Genomic DNA, 27,335 nt, shown 5'->3' with positions numbered 1-27,335 from the left:
CTTTTGGAGTTCTCCAGTTTGGGTGCAGCAGGGAGGTCTCCTCAAGTCATGCGTAAACTGTGAGCTGAGTTTTTTGTAATAGAAAAATGGACTTAGGAATTGAGAAAGTTTCACCATGTGCCTCACGAGATTATTTTGAGGATCAAAGTATATGGCAGTTCTTTGACTGGAAGATGGTGTCAATAATATTTCTTAAACTTTGGCTCAATTTTTTTCTCCTTTGCTGGTTTGCCAGATACCTTACAGCGGATTAATTCATTTTAAACGCTGTGATGGATTCTGTAAGTTAATTTTGTACTGATAAAAAAAATATTTTAAAGGGATAGCTGTTCTCGACACTGTTCGTCTCCAAAAGGAGAGCGGTCACAGTGATAGCCCTTGATTTCCTACCTGGTAAAAAGGTAGCAGTTGATGCTTTTCCCATTGGAAGTAGCCTCTTTTCGTGTGGTATAGATTTCTCACCCTTCTCCAGGCCGCAGTTCCCTTCCTTGCCTCCCGGTGCCTACCCTGCCATACTGTTGAACAGTGCCCCACGTCCTTGTGTCCGTTCCTCTGTAGAAGCCACCTGACAGCCTCTGAGTGGTCATGCCCCGCAGTTCCTCCTGCACTTTGGGGAGGGCCGGTTTCTTCAGCACAGAGCTACAGGACCTTTTCAGGGCACTAAAACTGGGGCACACTTTTATTTCTCAGCAAAGAAATATATGAATTCTACGTATTTTTTTATGTTTCATAGAATTCAATTCGCCACAATCTCTCTCTGAATCGTTATTTCATCAAAGTACCACGTTCCCAGGAAGAACCAGGCAAAGGCTCATTCTGGAGGATAGATCCTGCCTCTGAAAGCAAATTAATAGAGCAGGCTTTTAGGAAAAGACGGCCTAGGGGCGTGCCTTGCTTTAGAACCCCTCTGGGACCGCTCTCGTCTAGGTAAGGAAAAAAGACAAACAAAAAGACCTCACTTAATGGTCAGTGAATTTACCTTTGATGTATTGGTAAATTTTCCTTTTGAAAATGAAGGAATTACCAAATGCATTATGATTAAATGTTGGGCTGGGGATTTGGGAAAAAAAGAAGTGTTGGATGCCTCTCATGTATTTTTGTTCCTAGTGCTAAAACAATTCAGATTATAAAGTTTTATTTAAATTGTATTCCTATGTTGCATCGTTGCTTCATTGAATGCATATTGTCAATATGATGAGTTGGCAGTATAACGATGCCATGTTGATAGTTTCTTCCTTTTCCTTGGCACGTGAGAAGCTCTTTAAAGCTACATCCTTGCTGTTTCGTTTTTAGCTTCATTAATAGTTACTCTTCGCTTTTAAATGAAAAAAGAAATGACTATAATGTAAGTCTTGGGACCTAGCCAGCTCCACTTGCAGGCTGCCGGCTCCTGCTGCCTGGCTGTGGGTGGAAGCTGCTTAGGGAGGCAGCCAGTCCCGCTCCACGCTGTGTGGCCCATGCTGGGCGTGGAGCAGCAGCGTCCTACACACGGTGGCTCTGTCCCAGCCGTGCCAGCCTTGTTGAATGTCTGTCTCGGGTCACAGGTGTCACACAGAAAGTAAGACTTAAGAACTGTAGTTGGTTGGCAGAAGACAAATGACACCCCTTTTTGCAATATGCACGTACTAAAAACAGCAGGGCAGCTTAATGAACGCTTTATCGTAAAAATCCACTGTCTTCTTTTTGGTCGTACAGAAGTGCTCCAGCCTCTCCCAATCATGCTGGAGTGCTGTCTGCTCACTCCAGTGGTGCCCAGACCCCTGAGAGCCTGTCCCGGGAAGGTTCACCAGCCCCTCTGGAGCCCGAGCCTGGTGCCTCTCAGCCCAAACTCGCTGTCATCCAGGAGGCGCGGTTTGCCCAGAGTGCACCAGGTAAGATGTGCAGAGGGCAGCTGTGGTGGGAGAGGGATGGGTCAGATGAGCATGTGAGCCAGAGGCCTTGGAGCCTTTGAACCTTGTGCTTGGTAGGCTCTGAAAAGCTAACTGCACTGTGTTCTATTTTTTTTTCTAATCAGTTAACATTCTTTTGTGACTCTTATGTGGAGGTGCCTGAAAAATTTTAGAATTAACCTGTTTCTTAATTGCTTCATCATTCATAAGTCTATGAAAAAGAATTCTCTCAAAAAGAAATAACATAAATTAGACAAAGTAGACACTGTCAGGAAATAAGTGTCTATTTAGTAGATAGGTGAATATTTCCTAGGGTACATACAAAGTTGTAATGTGGAATAAAAATGTGTGCTCTCGGAATTTAAAAAAAACAAAAGTATTGTGAAAATGTGTCCAAAGTAATTCTATTATGGTTCCTACTTGGTTGGCAAAATGTACATTTTGATATTTTGGAGTTCCTGGCCATGCTGGCAACAACCCCTGCCAGCCCCCATCTGTAGTTCCTATTGCTGGAGCCCAAATGCCCAAACCAGAAAGAGCAGAGGCTGGCAGAGCTGCTGGTCGACAGCTCTGTCTCCATGCTTCCTGCTTCTCCACACTTGTCATAAGATGGAGTCTTTGATACCAGGGAGTGTGGCCCCTTCCTTCAGGCCTCACTGGGCAGCTCCTTCCCATATCCTGTGTTGATGTTTTCTTTTTCATGAGGAGAGAACTGTGGGAAGAGGTGTTGTAAGAAATCTGAACAGGGACATCCCTGGCGGTCCAAGGGTTAAGACTCCACACTTCCACTGCAGGGAGCATGGGTTCGATCACTGGTTGGGGAACTAAGATCCCTCATGCCATCAGGTGTGGCCAAAATAAAGAAAATCTGAAAAAGTAGAGATTGCATTTTTAGCAGTTAGATATACATTAACTATCCCCATTAAATATGTCATTTCTTTCATTGTGACTGCATTATTACCAGATGAAAGAGGCCACCTCCTGTTTTCTTAAATCAGTCTGTAGGTTGCGACTGAGGGGTCAGTTAGTTGGTTCGGGATACCTGAGCCTCACCTCCGCTTCCGTCCTCGGCAGGCTCACCTCTGTCTAGTCAGCCCGTCTTAATCGCCGTGCAGCGACCACTGCCACCGACGATCAAGCCTGTCACCTACACTGTCGCCGCCCCTGTGACCACCTCGACTTCCCAGCAGCCCGTGGTGCAGACGGTTCACGTCGTCCACCAGATCCCAGCGGTGTCTGTCACCAGCGTGGCTGGACTGGCCCCAGCAAACACATACACCGTCGCAGGGCAGGCTGTGGTCACTCAGGCAGCTGTGCTGGCCCCCCCAAAGGCGGAGCCACAAGAGAATGGAGACCACAGAGAAGTAAAAGGTGAGCAGCAGAAGTAGTCACTTTGGGCAGTTTTTCAAGCTTTTAAAAACCTGCCAGCCTCGTTCACCTGACCCTTTGCTAACATGTTACGTAACGTTGTGCTGGAGCAGGGATGTTTGCCACCTGGTTTGTTTTACTTTAAATTAGTGAGAGTTCTGTAAGCTACCCAGTAATATTAGTTGATGTCATTTTTTTCTCTTTTCTTTGAATTTAGTGAAAGTAGAACCTATTCCTGCGATTAGCCATGCCACATTAGGTGCTGCTGGCCGGATCATTCAGACGTCACAGACCACCCCTGTCCAGACGGTCACCATAGTGCAGCAGGCACCTCTAGGTCAGCACCAGCTTCCAATAAAAACTGTAACACAAAATGGGACTCACGTGGTGCCAATCCCCACCGCTGTCCACGGCCAGGTGAACAATGGTAAGCAGTTGTCCTCCATGGGTAACTGGGTGCTAATAACGTGAGTGAAGGTCCTCTGCGTTCCTTTAATGAAGCGTGGTGTTCAAGGTTTTCGTTCTATTACAATTCTCATTTTTATTTTTTCTGAAGAGATGTTTGCATTTCTAAACTATTGGAAATGGAATAGGAAGTAGCTGTGGGAATTGGCTCCCATGTAATTCCCATTGGAGGAGCCATCTGAAGAGGAAAGCATTTCTAAGTACCTAGAGAGATGAAAATACTCTCACATTTTATAGACATCTAGGTGTGGCCTAGAAACAACCTGGCAGCTGGATGGTGGAATCTGACTTCTGTAATAACCCCTGGGGGCTGTCTCAGCTAATCTGTCCAGAGGCAGTGCCCTCCCCTGGGGCAGGGGGGTGCTTGAGAGTATCTGTCCTCATTTTTCTTTTCTCTATGAGTAACTTTGTTGTCACAAGTGGTCCAGATGTGGCAAACCTGGTGACCCTTGGCGTGGGTGGAAGCAGATGGTGTTGAGGTGGACGGTCCATTTCTGTTCTGAGCTGTTCCTCTCTGTCTTAAGTCATGAAGACATGGTGTGGGCCAGTGATTCGAGACATCATGTGCGTTAGAATCACTCAAGGCCTCTCTCCCAGAGTCCCCAGTTGAGCAGGTCTGGCCTGGGGCTCAAGAATGTACATTTCTCACGTGTTCCAGACCTTCCAAGAAGCACTGTGCACGTCAGGAACCTTTTATGTGTACTTGTCTAAGGAGTTTAAAAAACTGAGTGTCCCTTTCACATATTTAAATTGGTATCTAAAATTTTTTCTTTATAAATTTAATAAGCAAGGAATTAAATTTTCCACTATTAAAAATATTGATGTTTAATTTTTATTATTACTATTTTTCGCTGCACATTGCAGCTTGCAGGATCTTAGTTCCCTGACCAGAGATTGAACCCACTCCCTTAGCAGTGAAAGCACAAAGTTCTAACCACTGGGCCATCAGGGATTTCCCATTACTGATGTTTTAAAATAACACATTATTCTTTTAAATGTGCTCCTGGCTCCAAATACTGTCCTGATTTGATACCCATCTTCCCTTGTGGCTCAGCTGGTAAAGAATCCACCTGCAATGTGGGAGACCTGGATTCGATCCCTGGGTTGAGAAGATCCCCTGGAGAAGGGAAAGGCTACCCACTCCAATATTCTGGTCTGGAGAATTCCATGGGCTGTATAGTCCATGGGGTCACAAAGAGTCGGACACAACTGAGCGACTTTCACTTTTCACTTAACCCATATATCAATACACAGATAGGCAGGCTTACCCATCCTCATGGCTAAGTCTCATGCCCTCCACAGATTTTGTGCTAATGCCATATACTTTATGATTGAATATCATTTACTGAGGACGTCTTTTCTCTGCAACAGCAAAATGTAGAAATATTAAAGATTTAATTATGTGACTGTAAGGATTCACTTATCAATTGTTGTAACTGAGGAATTGATCAAAACCAAAATTCATTTCAGTCGCTCAGTTGTGTCCAACTCTTTGCGACCCCATGGACTGCAGCATGCCAGGCCTCCCTGTCCATCACCAACTCCTCAAGTTTACTCAGACTCATGTCCATTGACTGGGTGATGCCATCCAACCACCTCATCCTCTGCCTTCCACTTGTCCCACCTTCAATCTTTCCCAGCATCAGGGTCTTTTCAAATGAGTCAGTTTTTTGCATCAGGTAGCCAAAGTATTAGAGTTTCAGCTTCAGCATCAGTTCTTCCAAAACCAAAATTTTAATTCTTTAAAAATTGTATTTGGGGATTCCCTTGCAGTTTAGTGGCTAGGACTCTGAGCTTTCACTGCTGAGGGAGCAGGTCCAGTCCCTGGTCGGGGAACTAAGATTCTGTAAGCTGCACAGCATGGTCAAGTAAATCAATTTATTCATTCATTCATTTTTAGTAAAGATGCATTTCTCAATACATCTGGGCTTTAAAGAAAACCACACAATTATTATACTGATGATCATTGCTGGCAACAGTAAGCAAAGTGCTGGGTCAGCCCTCAGAGACCTTGTGCCTACTTAAAAGAAGGAAGGATAGAAAAAATACTGAAACTCCTTCCAGTTTTAGTCATCTTTCAGCAAAAATTATTTTAAATTATTTGTTAGTGGGAAATTTTATTGGTTCTCCTTTAGTTTGGTCTCAATCTTTTACTTAGAAGAAGATTTGCTACCTAGTCAGTGGTAATTCAGGCTCACAGTGCCAGTGTTTTCACTCTTCCGTTGTTTCAGGCTCCATCTTGACATTTTCATTCCCAGAACCAGCACAGCTGAGTGGCTTTAGAGAGGGGCTGTTGAGAAATGAGAGGAGGGAAGAGGTGGCAGATCAGCTTTAGAAAGATTGTGTGGGCAAGTGGAGACTTTGATGGTGGTTTTCCTGAAAACTGGTGTTGGGTGGATACTGTATGACCCAGCTGTGGCCTCTTTTACCCTTGAAAATCACTCTTGAGAAAGGGAAGTAGTGCCTGTTACTTATGAATTTTGAAAATCAGCAGGTTTGATATTTCAACTTTTTATTGTGGAAAATGACAGACATTCTGTAAATCAGGTCATAGCGAGCCTTGTTCATATTCCCCACCTGCCCTGTCTGTTCCCACCCAGGTATATCATTCCCTGTTTGAGCTTGCATCTCTAAAAGATAAGAACTCACTTTTAATACATAAGCACAATACCATTATTATAGTTTTAAAAATAAACAATAATTCTTTTATACCCAGTGTCTCCTTAGGATTCAAATCATATGTACTTTTTAAAAATTGTGGTAAAATATACATACAAAACTTACCATTTTAAAATATGCAGTTCAGTGGCATTAAGTACATTGACAATATTTTGAAGACATCACCTCTACCTAGTTGAAAAGCATTTTCATCACCCCAGAAGGAAACCTCATACCTGTTAAGTAGTTATTCCTCATTCCCCACTTAACCTTAGTCCCTGGTAACCACTAATCTACTTTGTCTCTGTGGATTTACTTGTGCTGGATGTTTCCTATAAAGGGAATCATATGAATTGTGTCTTTTGTTAACTGGCCTCTTTGATGTTTTGAGGTTCATCATGTTATAGTGTGCATCAGTACATCATTCCTTAGCTGAATGTGTTTCCATTTTGTTTACTCATTCATCAGTTGGTGGGCATTTGGGTTGTTTCCACCTTCTGGCTGTTTGGAATAATGCTATGACATTTGTGTAAAGTATTGGTGTGAATCCTTGTTTTCATTTCTTTTGGATGTATACCTAGGAGTGAAATTGCTGAGTTGTATGGTAAACCTGTGTTTAATTTATTGAGTAGCCATCAAACTGATTTCCACAACAGGCACAACAATTTAACATTCAATCCTCAATGATGTATAAGGGTTCTATTTTTCATCCTCACTTGACATTTTCTCCTTTTATTTTTGATCATGGTCATCTTAATTATGGTTTTGATTTGCATTTCCCTCATGACTAATGAGCATCTTTTCATGTGCTCGTTGGTTATTTTATAGCATCTTTGAAGAAATGTCTAAATCCTTACACTATTTTCTTCTGAAGTGGGTTGTTTGTCTTTGTTGTTGAGTTATAGGAACTCTTTATATATTCTAGATAATAGGTCCTGATCAGATAGAGGTATCCCCTGCTGTCCAAAAGTAGAGAGTTCCCATGAAACCTGAGGACATGTCTAGCTAACAGATGCACAAAACGAGTCAAGATAGAGCACAAATGCTCACAGGCACAGTTCAAAGCTCTGCTGTCTTGATGCTGAGATGGAGTGTGGTTCCTGGGGAGGAGTTTGATGGTGCCACTCACTGCTTGGGGTGCTGCTGCCTCTAACGGCTTGCTGCAAAACAAGTGGTAAACATTACTTTTGCCTTTCCCCTTTCTCCATAGAAGTGAAAATCCTCTTTAGATTTCTTTCCATTAGCGAAAATGGGTAGTGATGTTGTTATTTCATAAAAGCAAAGCGGCATAAAGGAAACTTTTACAAAAGGTCATAGGGAGGATACTTGTATATGATTTGCAAATATTTCCTTCCATTCAGTGAGTTTGTCTTTTCACTTTCTTGATAGTATCTTTAATGCATAAAAGTTTTTAAATTTGATTAAGTCCAGTTTATTTTTCCTTTCGTTACTTGTGCTTTTGGTGAGAATTCATTGCCAGACCTTAGGTCATGAAGACTGACACCTTCCCCTGTGTTTTCTTCTACCAAGAGTTTTATAGTTTAGCTCTTACATTCAGATCTTTGATCTATTTTGAGTTAATTCTTGTATCTCATGCAAGCGCCTGTCTTCATATTTTGCATGTGGAGATCCAGTTTTCCCAGGACCACTTGTTGTAGAGACTGTTGTTTCCCTGTTAAACGTTCTTGGCTCCGCTGCTGAAAATCAGTTGACCTCCGATGTATGAGTTTATTTCTCTCGGTTCTATTTCGTTGATTTTCGTGTCTGTCTTTATGCCATAATCACACTGTTTTGACTGCTCTAGCTTGGTAGAAAGTTTTGGAGTCAGGAATTATGAATTTTAAGATCCAATTCTGGGGGGAAATGTTGGAATTTGGATAGGATTGCATTAAATCTGTAGATTGCTTTGGGTAGTATTGCCATCTTAACAGTATTAAGTTCCCTCATCCTTGAGCATGAAATATCTGTCCATTTATTTAGGTCGTCTTTAATTTCTTCAACAGTGTTTTATAGTTTTCACTGTAGAAGTCCTACAGTGTTTAAGTCTTGGCTAAAATTCTTCCTATTTCTTTCGAATGTTTTTCTAAATGGAATTGTTTTCATAATTTTCTTTTGAGATTGTTCATTGCTACTGTATAGAAATACAACTGATTTTTTTGCATGTTGATCTTGTACCCTGCACATTTGCTGATTATTTGAGTTTTTTATTTGGGGGTTTCTTTATGTGGATTTGTTAGGATTTTCTATATATAAAGATTACATCATCTGCCAGTAGAGGTGGTTTTACTTCCTTTCCCATTTGAATGCCTTTTATTTCCCTTGCCTGCCCAGCTGCCCGTAGGACTTCTAGTACAGTGTGGATTAGTGTTGGCAAACGAGCATCCTTGATTTTGAGAGAAGCATCCAGTCTCTCAGCATTGATGCTGACAAACTGTGGGTTATCATATGTGTTATTATATTGTCCTTTAGTCTATCAAAACAGTGTATTCTGTTAGTTGATTTTATATGTTGAACCACCCTTTCATTTCTGGGATAAATCTCACTTGGAGATGGTGTGTGATCCATTTAATATGCTGTTTAATTCAGTTTGCTAGTATTTAGTTTGAGGATATTTATATCAGTATTCGATGAGGTGCTTATGAAGTGATTGTCTGTGGGGTAAATAATGGATGTATACACGCAGACTTTTTTCCTGGTACATAATTAGTCATTCATTCTTTGTGTAGAGTACCTTTACATACATTTTAAAGTCAGATTTAGCAATATTTTTCTTTATATTTTCTTGCTTTTGTGTCATGTCTAGGCCAACCCCACTCCTAAATTATGAATTATTCTCCAGTATTTTCTTCTAGGAGTTTTGAGGTTTCTTTCTATGTTTATATGTTTAATTGATTTGAAGTGTATCTTTATGTAGAATGTGTAATAGGAACTAATGTTTTTTCCCCTCCTAAATGGATAGGGAGTTGTTTTAAATTATTTGCTTTTAAGAGTCAACCTCATCATTGCTAAGACCTATATATATATTGAGGACTTCCCTGGTGGCTCAGATGGTAAAGCGTCTGCCTACAATGCAGGAGACCCGGGTTCAATCCCTGGGTTGGGAAGATCTCCTGGAGAAGGAAATGGCAACCCACTCCAGTATTCTTGCCTGGAAAATCCCATGGACGGAAGAGCCTGTTAGGCTACAGTCCATGAGGTCGCAAAGAGTCGGACACGACTGAGTGACTTGACTTTACTATATCAGTATTCATCAGGGCTATTGGGTTGAGTTTCCTCATATGGTCTTTGTCTGGTTTTGGTATCTGGGTAGTGCTGGCCTCGTAGAATGAACTTGGAAGTCAGGCCCAGGCCATTGTGTATTGGAACCTCTTCTTGGCACTTTCTGGGGCTACTCATACTGCTCCCCAAGAAACCCAACATGCTCTGGTCACTTCTCAGCCTCTTCTGCACTGGACCACAATTCTGGTCACAGATATTCAGTCAATCTTTGTGGAGATTCTGCTGCCCTTGGCCTCTAACTTGTGGGGTGGTGGTCTTGGGAAGAAAGGAGTCTTTACCCTGCTGACAGTGTTCCCCTATGACCAGCATTTCACTTGTCATCCTAAAGACCCTCTGCTATGCTCACAGGTACTGTTCCCCTCTCACAAAAACTGGCCCTGGCCAGCCTCCAGCCTGTGCTGCGCTGGTGCTGAGGAGGCAGAAGAGTTTTGTGGAAACCTGGGCTGTCTTCCCAGTGGTGTACTCTTTTAACTGCCCCCGGCCTCCTCCGGGAACCACGTGTAGGTTGTGGTTGCAGCAGGCAGGGCACCCACTGGACAAGCAGGGCCTTCTGCTGGCGCGCAGGCAGGAGCTGCTTGGACTTGGGGTCGCAGCCAGGTCAGCACTGAGGCAGCATCACCTCCAGGGCAGTATTCTGCCTCTGCACCTGCGGCCCCTGCCCCAGGTGAAGCTGCTGCTTGGCGGGACTCCTGGGAGGTGGTCCCACACACGCACTTGAGCCTCCATACTTGGATGCCATATTTGCAGATTTCTTGCAGATCACTGAAATTTACTTATAACTCCCAAGTCAACACTCTCTGTGCTTTCACAGTCCTTTGCAGGCTTGTGCAGAGCAGCAAGGTATTTGAGTTTGGCATGCTGGCTCCCAGCAGAGCAGGATGTGGTAGCGCCCATCTCCTTGTTTCAGCTCCTGCTATGAACATGTGTCTTTCCCACTGTTTCTTTCCTTTTTTAAATTATTTTGTCTTTGGCTGTGTTGGGTCTTTGTTGCTGCATGGGCTTTTCTCTAGTTACTACGAATGGTGACCGCTCTCTAGTTACGGTGTGCTGGCTTCTTTGCTGTGGTGACTTGCAAAGCACGGGCTCCAGGGCGTGGGCTCCAGTAATGGTGGTGCACAGGCTTAGTCCCCCCATGGTATGTGGGATCTTCCTGAAGCAGGGATTGAACTGGTGTCCTCTGCATTGCCAGGCAGGGTTCTTTTTTTTTTTTTTTTAACCTCAATACAAAATAAAAACTTTATTTATTTTTCAGACAAGCTTAAGCCAGGCAGGTTCTTAACTAACTGGACCATCAGGGAAGCCCCCTACTGTTGCTGAGGGCCATGTGTTTCATGTTTTGTGCTTCTTGGTGGTGGTTTTGCTATTTAAAGTGGGCTCTGGGCCTGGTTCTGAGAAGGCCTGGAGTGTTCTAGCCATGAAGGTTGTGATGTGCCTTATGGGGAAAACACAGGCATGAGTTCCATGTTAATGGATAAGCAGTATAGGTTAAGTTGTCTTTAATCAAAAAACACATAAGACAGGGTATGTGTTGATCAGTTGACAAGCCCCACCCTGTGTTCCCCCTGAGACAGTGGCTCAGCAGCCGCCAGCCTGATGTCCCGTCTGGTCTGGCTCAGCTCGGGGCTCTGATTGACTCACAGCTGTGTCAGGCACCTCTCAGGAGCAGTGGTGCTGGGCTCTAGCAGGAGACGTGTCCATGAGTTACACTCAGACAGGAGTGGGGAGGGCATCCCAGGACACAGCCAGGAAACCAAGTAAGACAGCACATGGGCAGGGAGACCTGCAGGGCCAGGGCCTGCTGATGCGGGAAGCAGGCAAGCTGGGGGGCCAGTGACGAAGATGGGTGTTTTGGGGGTGTTCACAGCCACAATAAGGCTGCAGAGGATCGGCCTGGATGCTGTGCCACCATCCAGGTTGTAGCTGCTGGCCTCTGCCTGTATGCGGACTGTGCTAATGGATGGGTGGGGAGCATGGGGGCTCAGGACAGTGCCTGGCGTCCCCTTGACAGGTGGCCCTGGAGTTGAGTCCCCCTCCTGCTGAGGCACCACGTGACTGAAGGCCAGGCACCCCAACAGGAACACGGTGCTCCTCCTGCTCGGTGGGCACCTGTGTGGCCTCACAGGGGAGAGTCCCAGTGTAGTGCGTCATCACAGCCACCCTCCCACCCTTAGAAAAGGAAGCCTGTCTTTCCAGGCAGGTGCCTTGAGCTCTGGTTATCGCTGCCATGGGCACAGGGAGGGCATGTTTTGATGCTCGGTGCTCACGGAGGGGTGGAGAGGTGGGATGAGCCTGGCTGTGAGGCGGGCTCTCAGCCCAGGCCTCAGTCCCAGGTCCATACGTGCGGTTCACTAGTATGGTTACGGTTGTGCTATTTCTTCAGCGACTCATTTGGGATGGATGTGGAGTCCTAGGGCAACACTGCGTATTTAGGTGGCATCCCACCTGCTCTCTATGGCCTAAGTGCCCCTTTGCCATCTTTCTTCTGAGACTTCTCTGCTCACTCTCAGGCTCCCTCACTGCCCAGGTCCTTTCCTTTCCTGTCACCTTTCCTAAGGGTTTGCAGACCAGTTAGTGGAAGACCCTGCTCAGCATGGCCTAGGAACCACACCACGCCTGCCTGAGAATGTGGGACCCAGGCCCCACCTACAGCCATGCCTCCCATAGATCTGGCCCTGCTGCCCTGTCCCGCCGCACCAGCCTGTTTTTCCAGTCACATAATTTTTCAGGCTTTGACCATTTGTCCTGACCTACCATTAACTCCATTCTGCTCTGATTCATTGCTACATCCTCCTGAAATAGCATTTTTATTCAAGCCAGAATTTTGTGGGACGTCTCCCAAACTCACCAGGGTTCTGTGTCTCCACCATGGACTGCAGCAGTGAAGTGCATGTCCTGCTGGAAGAACCCAGGCTTCATTGCAGTGCTGCCCCCACACCACACAGGTCCTTATTCGTGAAAGTGACACAGCAGTCATTCTCAAGAGATGACAGTGGAGATGGCCAGAGGCCCCATGTTAACCAGGGTCCAGCTGCTAGTCCCTTTGTTCCCTGAAGACATGATCGTATGAGTTTTCCTGTACAAAAGCCTACTGGGAATTTAATTGGAATGGTGTTGAATCTGGAGGTGCGGGTAGGGGCACTGGAGTCCTGGCAGTGTTGGAACTCCCCTTTCTTTGACCTCAGTGTGTGTTCTGTGGCTTCCCATCTGTTGCATTTTGCAGACTGCCCCCTACTCCCTGTCTCTTCACTTAGCTTCAAGTTCCATTTCTTGGGAGGAAATTCTGTAGTCCCCCTGTGCTAGCTAAAGCGATATATTAGAATACCTAGAGTTGTAAAGCTTGGTGTAAACCCCTTATGCTTATAGCTCTTAAGCAGCATGTAGAGCAAACTGTCATGAGCTACTGCAGCATTAACATCAAGTTACTAACATCCAGGGCGGCGAGACAGCACACATGTCACTGTCGGGACTCAGGCATGCTCATGGGATGAGGTCTCTGTTCCAGGGTCTTTGTGTGCACATCTTGCTCCATCTGGCCGCCTGCTGTCATGGTCTTAAACCTCCCTTGGGGCCCGAAGGGACTGCGTAGTGGGGCAGGGGTCTTCCTGGACCGGATGCTGCCTCTCCAGGTTGCTCCCCAGCACACACCCTGCCCCACCCCCACCCCCGCTGTGGTAAATAGCCCAGGCCCAGTCTGCCTTCCCACTTGGAGGAATAGCACTTTTAGGTGTGCGATGACCTTCTTCGGTTCATCCCTTGCAGTTTCCCTGGTTTGGCAGAGCATGAAGCAGGCACGATCAGAGGTGGTGGAGGCCCTTGTGCCAGCGGGAGTCCCAGGAGGAGGAAGAGCCTCTCTGTGATGAAGACCAGAGAGAGGATGGGCTTGGGTGGAGGGGTGTGGAGAAGCCAGCCTAGGGCTCACTGGAGCTCCCTCCCCTGACAGGCTTGGAGCAGGTATGTGGCTCAGATGCAGGCTTAGCTTGCTACACCCTAGTCCCCTCATGGGCTTGGGGGCCCTGCATTGAGGAGAAGCCAGCAGCAGCCACGCCAAAACAGTAAAGCCATCTGCTCTGTGTCCTGCCTCTGCCTCAGTCCTCTGCTCTCCCCCCTCCCACTTCAGCAAGGCAACCCACTATTGGAAGCAATAAACAGATGCTGTGCGTTCATAGAAAGACTCGCTGTTCACACAGTTAACATGTAGTGGGGTTTCTGATCCCCAGGGGCCTGGCAGGGACAAGCGTCCACCCAGACGCACGGGCTCTGACTCACTGTCTCTCCGCAGCAGCAGCAGCAAGTCCCCTGCACATGCTGGCAACACATGCCTCAGCCTCCGCCTCCCTGCCCACCAAGCGCCAGAACGGCGACCCAGCGGAGCAGCCGGAGCTGAAGCGGGTCAAGACAGAAGACAGCGAGGGTCTCGTCATTGCCCTGAGCGTGGACGCGCCGCCGGCTGCCATGCGGGAGAAGGGCGTCCAGAACTAGCAGCCGGGAGAGCATTTCTCACTTTAACGTCAACTCTGTGGTGCCAAAAGGAGACACTGCCTCTCACCGACGCTCGGAGCGTGTTCCCTCGGTGGGTAGAGGGCCCTGCGGTTGGACTTCACCTCAGCACTGGAAACACAAACCCAGGTGGCCTTAAAACTCCTTAAGTTAAAAGACAGAAGTCACCCCTGAACATCAGAACCACAAACAGCAAAGCCGGGCTCCGGCAGTGTCTCCCTGCCCAGTGTTCAGCTCAGCTCCCAGTAGAGACTCACGGTCCTTCCCAGGGAGGACACGCCCGGTGCGAGCAGACCTGCTGGGCCTGGGCCGGAGCCACCCCACCGCCCGCCGCCAGTAGACAAGACAAGACAGTATTTTGTTGTTCACACGTGGAATTAGAATATTTTGAGGTGTACTTTCTTTCTTTACAAAATAATGGGGTCTTCGACATTTCAGATCACTCCATTTCTACTCTGGAAATTTTGGAATCACACAGGACCTTTTGTGTGGATTTCATTCGGGGAGAAGAAACAACGTAGTTTTGTTCTTGTTTGTTTTCAGCCTATGGAATGATTTACTTTTGTCTGTCCTGTTTAAGTCAGATGGAGCTACTTGACATCTGCAAATTTCCCATGTTAGAGCAGTTACCTGATGAATTTAATCCTCCTCCATTTCCATGTGTAGGACGGACATACAGACGGACACCCGCGGGCCATTTGTAACCCTGACAGAAAGAGCTGCCAGGCTCCTGGAGCTGCACTTAACCCATTTCTCTTTCTTGCTACTTTTTGTTGTTTGTTTCTTTGTGTTGACTTTGTCCCTGGCATAATTTTCCACTCTAAGTAAAACAAGTCTCCTACGTATTGTGTATGTTTAAAACGACAGAACTGTTACTTCTTCATTTGGAAAAAAAGATTCAATCTTTTATCACATACCTTTTTCAAACAAAGGTCACAGATTTCTCCGTGACACGTTCACTGTTTTAGGTGCCGTCACCAGCTCTCGGCATCGTCCAACCAGCCGGCCGCCCCGTGATGTTGTGGTTTGCCCCCCTCACGGCAGGAGCAGCTGCTGGGGTGGAGCAGAAGCTGCCTGTTAACACAAGGGTCTTGGAAGCAGGCACCCTCCATCCGGTAAGCGTTGGAAACACCTAGGTTGCTTTCTGATTTGTAATAGGAAATTCCCCTCAACCTTTTAGAACTGAATCTAATACTAAGGCTGACTTCTCTCCTATAAAAAATAAAAGCGAGAGAAAAGGAAACAAAGGTGAGAGAATGAAAAGTTGGAGGCCCACTCGGCCTCAGCCCGCGTTCCTCTGGAAGAAAGCCACTCACCTTTCCAGAGGTTTCTGGGGTCAGAGCTGAGCAGCATGCAAACAGAAAGAGGGCTCTGGCCTTATTGTGAATTTTTAAATGTCATCATCATAACGTTATTTATTTAAATGTAGTTATTTTGGTATTTAATTTTTTTTAAAGAGAGGAAAAAAAAAAAACCCCTGTATTTTCCTGGTGGAATGAAACGGCTCAGAATGGTATATTTAGGCAATTTTAAAACATTTATTATTTACCTAAAGACCAAATATGATAAATCTGTTCTAAGTATTGTGTGTCAATCCACAGTATGGAGCTGTCACAATGTTATTGCAGATAATGGATATTAAAATTATGAAATTACTGCACACTAGCTGGATTTATAACTCAGCCATTTAAAAAATAAAAACAAAACCATCATGTGAATGAGACCACGTGTGTGACAGTAGCAAAATCTAACTTGCAGACTGGAAGCACGGACGGATCAGAGCACCTGAGAGCAGCAATCTACATCTCCCAGGCACTTTACAGATACCTTGGAATGTATATTTTTATTTGTCTTTTATACAGAAGGTTTGCAATTTGAAAAATAATTCAGATGTGCTGTGTCCTGTTTGTGGGGTCAGGTCACTCCACTGAGTGCTCCAGACCTGTCAGTCATGGGCCACTGCAGCCCCCTGACCGTGAGCTCTGGGGAGGTGAGTGGACAAGACCACCTTGGTAGGGAGATGGCTCAGGCGACATTAAGCAGATGCCTCGTGTGTTGCCCAGGAGATGCATCTCCACCACCATCCCGAAAGACCCCTGTAGACCTTCCCTGTGTCAGCCCAGTCTATCAGTTGATTATTTCTGAGCCTAAAATGTAGACTTTTTGGGTTTGGAGGGATTTCTGCTGGGTTTATAGGTAAGAAAAGTACCCTGTTCTCAAATCTAAAGGGAGAAGGATAGTTTTTGCTGCCGGGAGCTAAAGCATGTCTTTTTCAAAGGCAAGGCGTTCCCTTTCCTTTTTCCTGCTGTCTTGGCTCATTCATTGGCACGTAGATACTTAAGAATTTATCAAGGAAAAGGCAGGGGGAAAAAACATAGATTAACAAACTGCCATGTCCTGGGCAATTTTTAAAATGTTTGAATTTAGCTGTGAATTCCCTTCAACACCTGGGCGTCACTGAGCTTGTGTCCTTGTGGCCCCACTTGATGCCTGGTGCTACATCAACAGTCACATTGCACTTAACTCCCTCCCAGCGGTCCACTGGTGGTTCCTAAATGTGTCATTTCAGAAAGTCTGCTTTGGCCTTTGCCAAGCTTCTGAGCTCCCTCAGGGACTAGAAACTTCATTTCAGCAGCTTCGCCCTGAACCAGACAAAAATACAAAAGGGAAACACACGTGATCCAAGTGATGTGGCGTATCCCAAGGTGTCCGTGCATGATTTAGGGTTGGTTGATCTTCCTCTCGTGTCAGCAGAGTCTCCACTCAGACAGTTGAGCTCCTTAAATGATTCACCCCTCACATCGTCCTCTCCTAGAACAACAGAGTAGGCGAGACACGGTTGGAAGTGGGTGGGGCGTGTCAGGACTTGGGATTTCTGTGCTATGTGACTACAAGGAGACAAGTGACAATCTTCAAGTCCTAACCTCCACTATTCTAGAAAGTATAGTGGTGATTTGTGTGCGAAGGTTTGAAATTTTAAAAGTACCAAGTTCCTGAAATTCAATAAAATATTTTTATTAATTTTAATTGAATACAGAGTATCATTGTCATTTTGATAAGCTTAAGCAGGCACTGCTTTTTTATGTGCTCTTTTCCGAGCATGCCAAAGGCCTAGGTAGCACTGGAGTGCATGTTCCAAGACAGTGCTGTGACAGCAGCAGTGCAGGCTCCTTGACTCCCCCAGGAGAAAGGGGGCACTGAGTGTCTGCATGGGAAAAGGGAGTTGGGTCACAGGCAGTGATAACAAAGTCTCGCTGGCTTTTATCCATCCTGTTGGAGTTTTAAACTAACTTTGAGGTTATGGTTGTAGCTGCCATTTCTTCTGATTTGCTCCTGAGCCTGAGATACATTCTCCTGTGAGATGAAAATTGTGTCTAAATTTAGAGGCACACAGGTACTCCAGTCCCCAAGTCACTGTTAACACTTAGATTGTCCAGCTACTGAAAAATCTGGCACAGATTGCTGATGTCCTAAGGGGTAGTAGGAGGAAGGAGGAATACTGAAATGACAACAAAGAGGCCTCTTTGGGAGATAACTGAAGCTCAAGGACAGAGTTCACAGGGAGTTTTGTTCTTGACATTCATGTCCTAATGTAAAAATAGTTCCTGTTAGCATAAAAGAACTCCTCGTGTACTGAGACTGTCTTTCCTAACTAACAGAAGCATTCCTAAATATTTTTTCGAGTCTGTTGTCCATGTTGTATTAATAGATGCTTTCGGATGTGTTAGGTCTTACCTCCCCCTTCTCACTCAGGAAAAGCTACTCCGATAGTTACTAGGGTCACCTTGTTGAAGTTAAACTGAATCAAATAAGGGGGGACAAGTATCTTAGAGAAGAACCTACCTTTACCCAAGGAAAAGATGTTGTAAGGGACTTACCTGGTGGTCAGCTGGCTAAGACTCCCAATGCAGGGTGCCTGGCTTCTATTCCTGGTTTGGTCCCACATGGCATAACTAAGTTCGTATGCCACAAGAGACCCGGCGCAGCCAAATTAATCAAATACTTTTTAAGAAAGATGTTGAAGGAAGCCTTTAGGTATAGGAAACAATTCAGTTAACTGATAAAGAGTTTCTTCATGTAGAAAAGCCAAGCTATTGTAAGGAGGCCCATATTTAGGCCATATTTTGTCTGTCAGGAAGACATTGGGGGGAATTCTCTGGCATCCAGTGGTTAGGACTCCGTGCTTCCACTGCCAGGGTCATAGGTTCAGCCTCTCGTCACTGAACCTAGATCCCACATGCAGTGTGGCACAGCCAAGGCAGGAGGAAGAAAGGAAGGCATTGGGGCATGTCATGAATCTCTGTGTAGTCACCATATAGTAAGTTGAGGCCTAAACATGGGAGGTGAAAGAATCCGTAGTATGGAGTGGTTTAAATGGTGGCCTGCTGGCCAGCACTTACTGGAGGAATTTGTGGAATACTGTGCTAACTTGACATGTCTCTTGTGACCTCTCCTTCCACGTTTATGTGCACAGCAGTACAAAATTAGATTTTAACATGGGTCTCACGTGACCTCTGATGAGATGACTAAAGCTGTGGGCACAAAATTTCTGATTTTAGAAATGTCCTGAGGTCCCACACTCTGCCCTATGTCTCAACCATTGGCTGAATAAATAAAGCATCTATCACAGTTCTCTGAAAAAAGAAATAGGAACAGGAGTATTAAAACTGTAAGAACAACCAGTGTGGTGACCATTTTCTTGAATTTTTCTTTTCTCTTGTATCTCCTAGTGTAGACTCCAGGACAGCCTGAATGTAAGAGCTGCATCTTAGGAATCAACAGAGTACCCAAGAGAAGCCTTCTCCCCAGGGGGGACCCCTGTGGGACATGGGGAGGGGAGCCACAAAACTGTACTCCTAAGCAGTAGCCCTGGAGACATTGAGGACTCAAAAGACGAACTAGGCAAGGGGACATTTCTGGTCCAAAGAAGGTCAGGGAGGGGGGAGGGCAGAAATACTTTTCTTTGGCCCCAGGAAGTGTACAACATCACACAGAGGCTAAAGCCTGAGCTTTTAAGCCAAAGGCCAGAAAAGGGGGTACCTGGGAGACAGGACGTTAGAGAAAGACTCTCTAGGGCTAGGTATGACACTCTGTGCTCACCCTCAGCTGCACATGCCTGGAATTGACCTTGAGGAAGCAAAGCAAAGGCTTTACTAATTGAACTCCCATAAAGATTGGCCCCAGATAGCACTGCAGAGCTTGGCAAACAACTAACTCCAAACCACAGCCTACAGAGGGCAGGTCAGTGTGTTTAGTCTGTATCTAGCTGGGTGATTTGCCTGCTTTAAAAAAAAAAAGATTCTACATTTACTAGAGAATTTAAACAGGACTCAGATTCATAAAATGAACAACGTCCAGAATGCACAAACAGCCAGGAAAATCTCTTAAGGGGAAAGAAAGTTAACATGTCAGTTGAAGTATGTTGGAATAATTGGAAAAGGACATTAGCTTTCTGTGGCTTTAATTATTGTAACCAAACTCCATGAGGTAAAGGCAGATGCTCTTGAAATGAACCAAGAGCTATAGAACTTAAAAATAACAAAAAAATAATAACAAATGAAAAGTCCAGTGGATCAACAGAAAGATGCTTGGAAACAAACCTTAGGCTTAGGGACCTGTGAGATAATATAAAAAGATCTAATATACACTGGCTTAGTGAATTTCCAGTAAGAGGAGGAAGACATCAGTGTTTAAAACAAATAGTTTTTAAATTAATGCCTGAAAATGTCCCAGATATAATTGTAAAGATTCAGAGAGTTTCAAATAGGATAAAACCCAAAGAAAAACCATATCAAGGCATTTCCACTGGCTATGAAACAAGACATTTTATCTGGAAAGCAGCCAAAGAAAAGTAACTTGTTGCATACAAAGTAACAATAATCTGAATACAAATTTCTCATCAGAAACCATGGAGGCCATATGCCTAGAAAATTTTCAAAGGGCTGAAAGTAACTGTCAATCTAGAATATTATATCCATAGAAAATATCAGTAGTGCAGATTAAAAGATATTCTTAGATGAAAGAAAATTGAGAGAATTCCTAACCAGTAGAGAAGCTCAAAAAGAAATGCTAAAGGACATTTTCCAGGCAAAAAGTAAGTAATAGCAGAGAGAAACCTTGGAACTTCAGGAATGAAGGAAGAGATCAACAGAAATGGTAAATATTTGGGGAAATACAGTAACTAGTTTTTCCTCTTAAATTCTTTAAAATATCCTAACTTTCCAATGTAAAAGTTTTAACATTGTCTATCAGGGTTTTCAGTGTATATACATAATATGTATTGACAAAAGTACAGTATAAAGGAGGAAGGCAAAGGTCTACAGGTCTCTACATTTCTATACTGAAATGGTAAAACATTTGGAAGTAGACTGAAAAGCTAGCTTTGTGTGCCATAGTCACTGGCGCAGTCACTAATAACAAAGATAAAAGGAAAAATCCAATAGGTAAATTAAAATGAAATGCTAAATTTTTCTTGAAATAACACGAAGGCAGAGAACAGGAAACCAAGGTGGAGGGGATGAGCAAAAAAAACAATAATATGGTAGGATCTTACCAATAATTACATTAAATATGAACAGTCTAAGCATACCGATTAATGGAGTGTCAGTTGGATCAAAAAGACCCAACTTACTTTAAATAATATGGATAGGTTAAAAGTAAAAGGATATAAGAAATAAATCCTGCAAACATTCAAAAGAAAGTTGGACTATATTAATGTCAAAGTAGACCTTAGGAAAATTGCCACACCTAAAGGACACTGCATAATGGTACAAGGTCTCCTTGCCAAGATGTACAACAGCCCTAAGGTTCCAAGCACCCAACAACAGTGTCTCAAAATAAATGAAGCAGGCACTCGGTTTCTGGTTCCATGGAGCTGGGAAGTCATCACTCCATCCATCCTACCACGTAAATAGCGCAACAGCCTGAGAATCAACAACTTGTCTTGGATCTAAGGGAGGTGAGGATGCAGGGCAAACCACTACCCCCAAGACTGTAAAGACAGAAGGGAAAATACAAGAGTGGGGACTGAGAGTCCGAGTGCTGCAACAAAAGAACCAGCGTGACACAGCGGACCCAAAGGAGCCAGATGAGTAAAGAAACAAAAATGTTTTTAATTGCAAGGATTAACTAAAAGGAAAACAATTCATACAGATAGAGCAAGCATCAGAACCAGACATGACAGGGTGTTGGTGTTAGCAGATGGGATTAAAAGCAAGAATTAATATGCTAAGGACTAATGGATAAAGTAGACAGCATGCAAGAACAGATAGGCGATGTAAGCACAAAGATGGAAATCCTTAAAAGGAACTATGAAGAACACTAACAGAAATAAATGTCTTTAATGGGCTTGCTAGTAGACTGGACACGACTGAGGAGAGAATCTTTGCACTTCAGGAGGTATCAGTAGAAACTTTCACAACTAAAAAGGTAACAGAAAAAAGACTAGGGGGAAAAACAGAATATCCAAGGACCATGGGGCAGCTACATAAGGTATATAACCTATGTGTAACAGGAGTGCCAGAGAAAATGGAAAGGAACAGAAGAAATATTTGAAACAATAATGAGTAAGAATTTCCCCCAGTTCCAGGAAGCTCAGAGAATGCCAATCAAGATAAATGCAAAAAAGAAAAAACCCAACTACCTAGGTATAACATTTTCAAAGAACAAGGACAACAGTGCAAGACAGTAACAGATGTAGTAGATATTAATCCAACTATATCAGTAATCACTTTGAACATCAATGGTCTAAATACACTAATAAAAAACATTGTCAGAGTGGATCAAAAAACACGACTATATGTTGTCTACAAGAAACTAAATATGAAGACATTTAATATAGATTAAAAGTAAATAAACAGGAAAAGATAACCATGCTAACACTAATCAAAAGAAAGCAAGAGTAGTTTTTCTGTTTTGGCCACACCACATGGCTTATGAGGTTGTAGTTCCCCGACAAGGGACTGAACTCTCAGCCCTGAAAGCACAGAGTCCTAACCACTGGCCCGCCAGGGAGTTCCCAGGAGGAGTTATTTTATTTTCAGACAGAGCAGACTTCAAACTGAGGAAAGTTATCACCAATAAAGAAGGGCACTGCATCATGATAAAAGGAGCAGTTCTGCAAAACAACATTAACAAAATGAAGCAAAAGCTGACAGAACTAAAACAGATAAATCCACATTACATTTTGACGCTTCAACACTCAACTCTAGGTGACTGATGAAAAATAGGTAGACAGAAAGCAAGGCTCCATAAGCCCTGAGCAACCCCAGTCAATGTAATTGTGATTGACGGAGCGTTCTACTCAACAGAATACACATTCTTTTCAAATGCACATGGGACATTTCACCAATATATACCAAATCTTGGGTAATAAAACAAACCTTTACAAGCCTTAAAGAATTATAACCGTACATAGTATGTATGCTCTTTGACAGTTAGGGAAATCAAAGTAGAAATCAATAATAAAGGTATTTTTTAAATTCTCAAATGTTTGGATACTGGAAAAAACTTTTTTTATTTTTGATCTGCACAGCACACAGCATGTGGGATCTTAGGTCCCCGGACCAGGGATTAAACCCGTGTGCCCTGCAGGGGAAGTGTCGAGTCTTAACCACTGGACCACCAGGGAAGTCCCACAGACAACAGATTTTGAGATAATCCATGATTCAAAGAGGAAGTCTTAGAAATTACAAAAAGTCTTAGGAATTAGAAAACTGTAGCAGAATGAACACGAAAATATATCAAATTTGTGAAAATAGCTAAAAGAGTTCATAGGGAATTTTATAGCACGAATTGCTTATAGAAAACCTAAAATTCAGTCATCTACAATTCTACGTTAACCTAGAAAAGAATGAACTAGACCCACAGCAAACAGTCAATATAATTGAAAAAGGAGATAAGAAAAATATCAATGAAATAAAAACTGATTCTTTGAAAAGAAAAAAAAAAATTAGCAGATTAACTCCATCTGGAATGACCAAGGAAAAAGGACACAAATGACCACAGAGGAAGGAGAGAAGGGCCGTTGTGATGAGCTCCAGTGATAGCAGCCTTACTGGTGATCGCCCAGATCTGGAAACATTCCAAACATCCTTCAGCAGGTGAAGGAATAAACAAGCTATGCTAAGTGGAGCCCCACTTGGAAATCAAAGGAAGAAGCTACTGAAACAACAGGTGAATCTCAGAGGCATTTCCCACGGAATGAAGACTCCAGACTCAAGATGCAGACTGCATGCTGGGGGTTGAACTGTACCCCCTCCCCTCTAAATAGGCTCAAGTCCTAACTCTGGTTGGGACAAATCCGTGGAGACTGGAAGGATGTTTGTGTTTGCCAGAGGCTGGGGGTGGGGAGAATGGGCAGTGGCTGCCATTGGGGATGGGGCTTCAGTACTGGATGATAGAAGGTTCTGGAACTAGAGAGACTGCACAACACCGTGAACATATGTACTCAGTGCCGGGAACTGTGCTCTGTAAAATGACTTAAATGGTCTATTTTATGCAAACTGTACAACTTCTAAAAGTTTTATCTGGAAGAAGGTGGGGGTGAAAAATATGATTTACATGATGAGCTTACAGATCTGACCCAACACAGCCGCTGAGCAAAACGAGGAGTTGAAGGGTTCAGGGGTTGGAGGGCAAAGGAGAGTGGAGCTTAACCCGTGTTCTGCCCAGGATCCCTGGGGAATTTGCTAAGGGCGGAAGCAAATTCATCCGCTCAACACCGACCCCGGAGGTGGCTGCTGCGTGTGACCTAGCGAGGCACACCTAGGCCTTGAAATGACTGCAGGAACCGGGCTGCAAAGGATGTGTGTGTCTGCCCTTCACATCACAACTGAAAGCACCTTGAAGCGGAATTTCACAGAAAATGGCTCCAGCTGGATTTTCTTCGGAGCCTCAATCAAAACAGACTATACACCGGCCGGTGTGTACAGAGCAGAATCGGGAGACTGCCTGACCTCTTACAGATGTCCTGCCCCTGCCCCCAGTCTTCCAGACTGGGCTGCGATGGAATTAATCTGCCTGAGGCTGTGAGGTTGCCTGGGGGGACTCAGCCTTCAGGTGCCTGACAGCCATTCCATCCTCCCTTGTGGACCATTTTCGGAAGGCTTTGAATGGTGTCCTTCAAGACACAGGCTGACCTTCAAAAGACCAGATGTTACAATGATTTTTAACATGAAGAGCTCTTCAATGGAGTAGTAAGAGACAACTCTTTTCTTGGAATTAGAAAAGTAATTTGATCGGTGGCTCTTATTCTTGCTCACAGAGTTAAGATGGTCTGACTGTTCTGGGCTGGACTGGCAGCGGGTGTCAATCTGCAATCTCAAGGCCACGTCCAGCAGGCACTGGGAAGACAGGCATTGTCAGCATAGACGCTGTCCCCTGGACATGACAGACCCAAGTCCAGCCCCTCCTGTATGTGTCAGAACAGCAGGAATCACTGTGATTTTCTGGAGTCACATGTCTGCTCTGGAGATCAAGACATCTTCTTCCGTAGCACCTGCCCAGGAAAGTAACTGGTCCTTTGAGGTAACTAGTCCTCATCAGTTCACACCCCCCAGAAGACACACTCACCGTCATGCAGATCGTACTCGATGACAGAGCTCTGACTGGTGACCAGGATGAGGACTCTATACAGAGTCTATGATATTCCGACAGTATCTGTGGGCAGCACAGTCAGAACAGGTGCCTAGGTGAAAATAGCCTTTATTCATGGTGACATCTCTCACAGATAAAACTATATATATACATAAATTTCACTAGGTGTTGCCACAGATCTTTTTTTGTAAAAATCCACTGTATGTTTCTATTTTGGTGGCTGTGGTATAAATAGTTTTTAAATGGATGCCAAAACTATAAAATTACTAATCCGAAATCCATGATGCCAAAATGTGGCAAGGACTTTATAAGAAAATTACAGACGAGTATTTCTTGTACACATATACACACTCAAATCCTTAAATATATACAGCGAGTCAGATTTGGCAATAACTAATAACTGAATAACAAGAGGACCACGACCAAGTGGGGTTTATCTCAGGATTGCAGAGTTGGTTGAACACTCAGAAATCAATGTGATTTACCACATGAACAGAGCATGAAAACATCTTACAAAACCACAAACCCATCTGCAGCGGCATGAAGCTGAGTGCTCACACCTCCTTCAACTTGGTGCTCTCACCCAACTGCATCATGGGGCAGACTGTTCAGCTGGGTCCAGAGCCCTTAAATGCTTAAAGTGAAAAAACCTGCATTCTGCAGAGAAACGTAACAGAATCCACAACATACATACCGTTTGCAACATCCAAGATACCACCCCACAGTACTAGGACAGGCAGGTTAGTATGACTCGTACACAGAATAAAAGAAAATCAATGAAGACTTGCTCTGAGAAGATCCAAATGTGAGAATGACTAAAGATTTTAACTCCTGTACTATACATATGCACAAGGATGTAAAGACTCTTCACATGCATGAGCGAATGAAAAAGCTTAGTTAAGAATTAGAAACTAATTTTAGAGCTGAGATTCATCTAAAGTTACTGATGGGGAGAAAATACTTATCACATCCTGATACCTTCTGTCCCTCAGCTCTTCAGAAACAGAAACAATCATTTCTGAGTTTTTGGAATTCCACTAAAATTTTATTTTTAGCTATTATTCCATTGGCTTTCAAGTTCATCTGGGGAAAAAAAATGCTTGAGATCAGCAGAGCCATGTAATCAGAACACAGTTCTTCATGAAGCAGTACAGTAAGTCCTTGGGTAATAAATGAATCAGTTGATAGATGCAACTGTAGTAGGGCAACTGCGTAATTTTCATCCAAAGTCGAAAAGAACGTTAAGGTGGATGAGACACCACAACCCGGGGCAGGAAGAGGAGCTGGGGTTGAGTCACCCTTGGCTTGAGCAGTGCCTGACCATCTGGTGCAGAAAGATGAGGCCCTTTCCTCATGACATGCTGGGAAATCAGGCCCAAACTGAATGATGAAAATAAGACCCGTACATCGAACCCAGTGAAAAGCATTGTTTTAATCACGAGCCAATACTAGAAACCATAAAGGAAAAAGGCTGATCAATCAGACTATGTAAAAATTCAAGATACACAGCAAAGTAAAACCCCTCAAACTGAAACAAACACAAAGTGAAAAAAATGACATGGGGTGATTATTTTTAAAGTCCTTATAAACAAAATACACCAACAGAAAAATAAGCAAAGGCATGAGTAAGCAATATACAAAATAATTTCACATGGCCAGCAAGTGTATTCCAAAACGCTCAACCTGGCTAAAAATTGGAGATCTTTTTTCTCCATCAAAGATTAAAAAGCTTGTGCTCAGAGCCTTCTGGTGAGGATGAGGTGTTGGTTATTGAAGTTGACACAATCATGGCAGGCATGATAAATCTTACACATATAGATCCTCTGGCCTGGCAATTCCAGTCCTATTATCCAAAGAACTAGGTGGACAAGTGTGTAAACATGTATGCACAAGGATTTCCATTTCCAAAATGTTTATAAAAGCAAAAAATACAAGTAGGCATCTTTGGGCAATTATAGTATGTCCTGACATGTTCAATTGTGAAATGTTAAAAGAATGGTCCCAATAATGCGACTGAGAATCACAGACTTCACCCCCGAAGGCATGGGGGTTCTAAAGGTCGTCGTTTCTGGAGATGGCAACTCAGGGTGATGTTGATTCCCACTTCATATTCTTCTATATGTTCACATTACAATGAACATTTTGTATTGTGATTAGTATTTCTTGATCCATTTTGAAGACCAAAATTTCAGCACAAGTTCCAGAAGTACTAAAATTGATGAAATACCTTTTACAGAAAGAAAAGAGGCCAGGGACCAAGTTGTGTGAAATCACCTACAAGTTTGGTTTGATTGCAGAAAGGAAATGCAAACATGAGAAGCTTTGGTCTCACAAGCTGCAAAGGAAGGAAGGGAGTGGGCCGCACCCTTCCAGGCCATGGTGAGCATTGAGTGGTGAGCACTGAAGACCAAGGGGACAGACGAGCCGTGGGCGGGGGCGAGGCTGCAGGGCACGCAGGGTTCTGTCCCCACCTGACACACTGGAGCCCTCCCTCCTCCCCCCACCCCCCGTCCACAGCCTCCAGAGCAGGCAGGAGAGCCCAGTGCGCGGGGCCCCAAGAGGTGGTTCCTGAATGTTCACACG

The 27,335-nt window shown here is 44.2% G+C and overlaps 1 protein-coding gene, 1 long non-coding RNA gene and 1 other non-coding gene across 11 annotated transcripts in view; 2 read left to right on the top strand and 1 right to left on the bottom strand.

Moving 5' to 3' along the window:
• FOXK2 (forkhead box K2) overlaps positions 1–15,816 on the top strand; it is a 49,981-nt gene extending 34,165 nt beyond the window's left edge. For 5 of the 9 annotated variants that reach the window (XM_081576869.1, XM_081576876.1, XM_081576871.1 and 2 more), the window contains 5 exons: positions 734–927; positions 1,696–1,871; positions 2,964–3,260; positions 3,475–3,684; positions 13,939–15,816. In XM_081576869.1, coding sequence (XP_081432995.1) covers positions 734–927; positions 1,696–1,871; positions 2,964–3,260; positions 3,475–3,684; positions 13,939–14,138 — 1,077 coding nt within the window. In that variant the 3' untranslated portion in view covers positions 14,139–15,816. The remainder of the gene's footprint in view (positions 1–733; positions 928–1,695; positions 1,872–2,963; positions 3,261–3,474; positions 3,685–13,938) is intronic. The other 4 variants (XM_081576870.1, XM_081576877.1, XM_081576872.1 and 1 more) reach the window with 1 other exon arrangement.
• On the top strand, positions 9,413–9,484 carry TRNAC-ACA (transfer RNA cysteine (anticodon ACA)). Its single transcript has one exon. It is a non-coding gene; the product is annotated as a tRNA-Cys (tRNA).
• LOC145541180 (uncharacterized) lies at positions 15,675–26,721 on the bottom strand. The gene is made up of 2 exons (XR_014078846.1): positions 24,729–26,721; positions 15,675–16,967 (listed from the first exon to the last, which is right to left on the bottom strand). It is a non-coding gene; the product is annotated as an uncharacterized LOC145541180 (long non-coding RNA).
• Between the last annotated feature and the right edge of the window lie 614 nt (positions 26,722–27,335).

Source organism: Giraffa tippelskirchi, chromosome 3 (assembly GCF_054371585.1).
Source record: "Giraffa tippelskirchi isolate mGirTip1 chromosome 3, T2T-mGirTip1v1.2.pri, whole genome shotgun sequence".
In the NCBI taxonomy this organism is placed as follows: Eukaryota; Metazoa; Chordata; class Mammalia; order Artiodactyla; family Giraffidae; genus Giraffa; species Giraffa tippelskirchi.
Note: the sequence above shows the minus strand (reverse complement) of the source record. Positions and strands in the feature narration are given on the sequence as shown.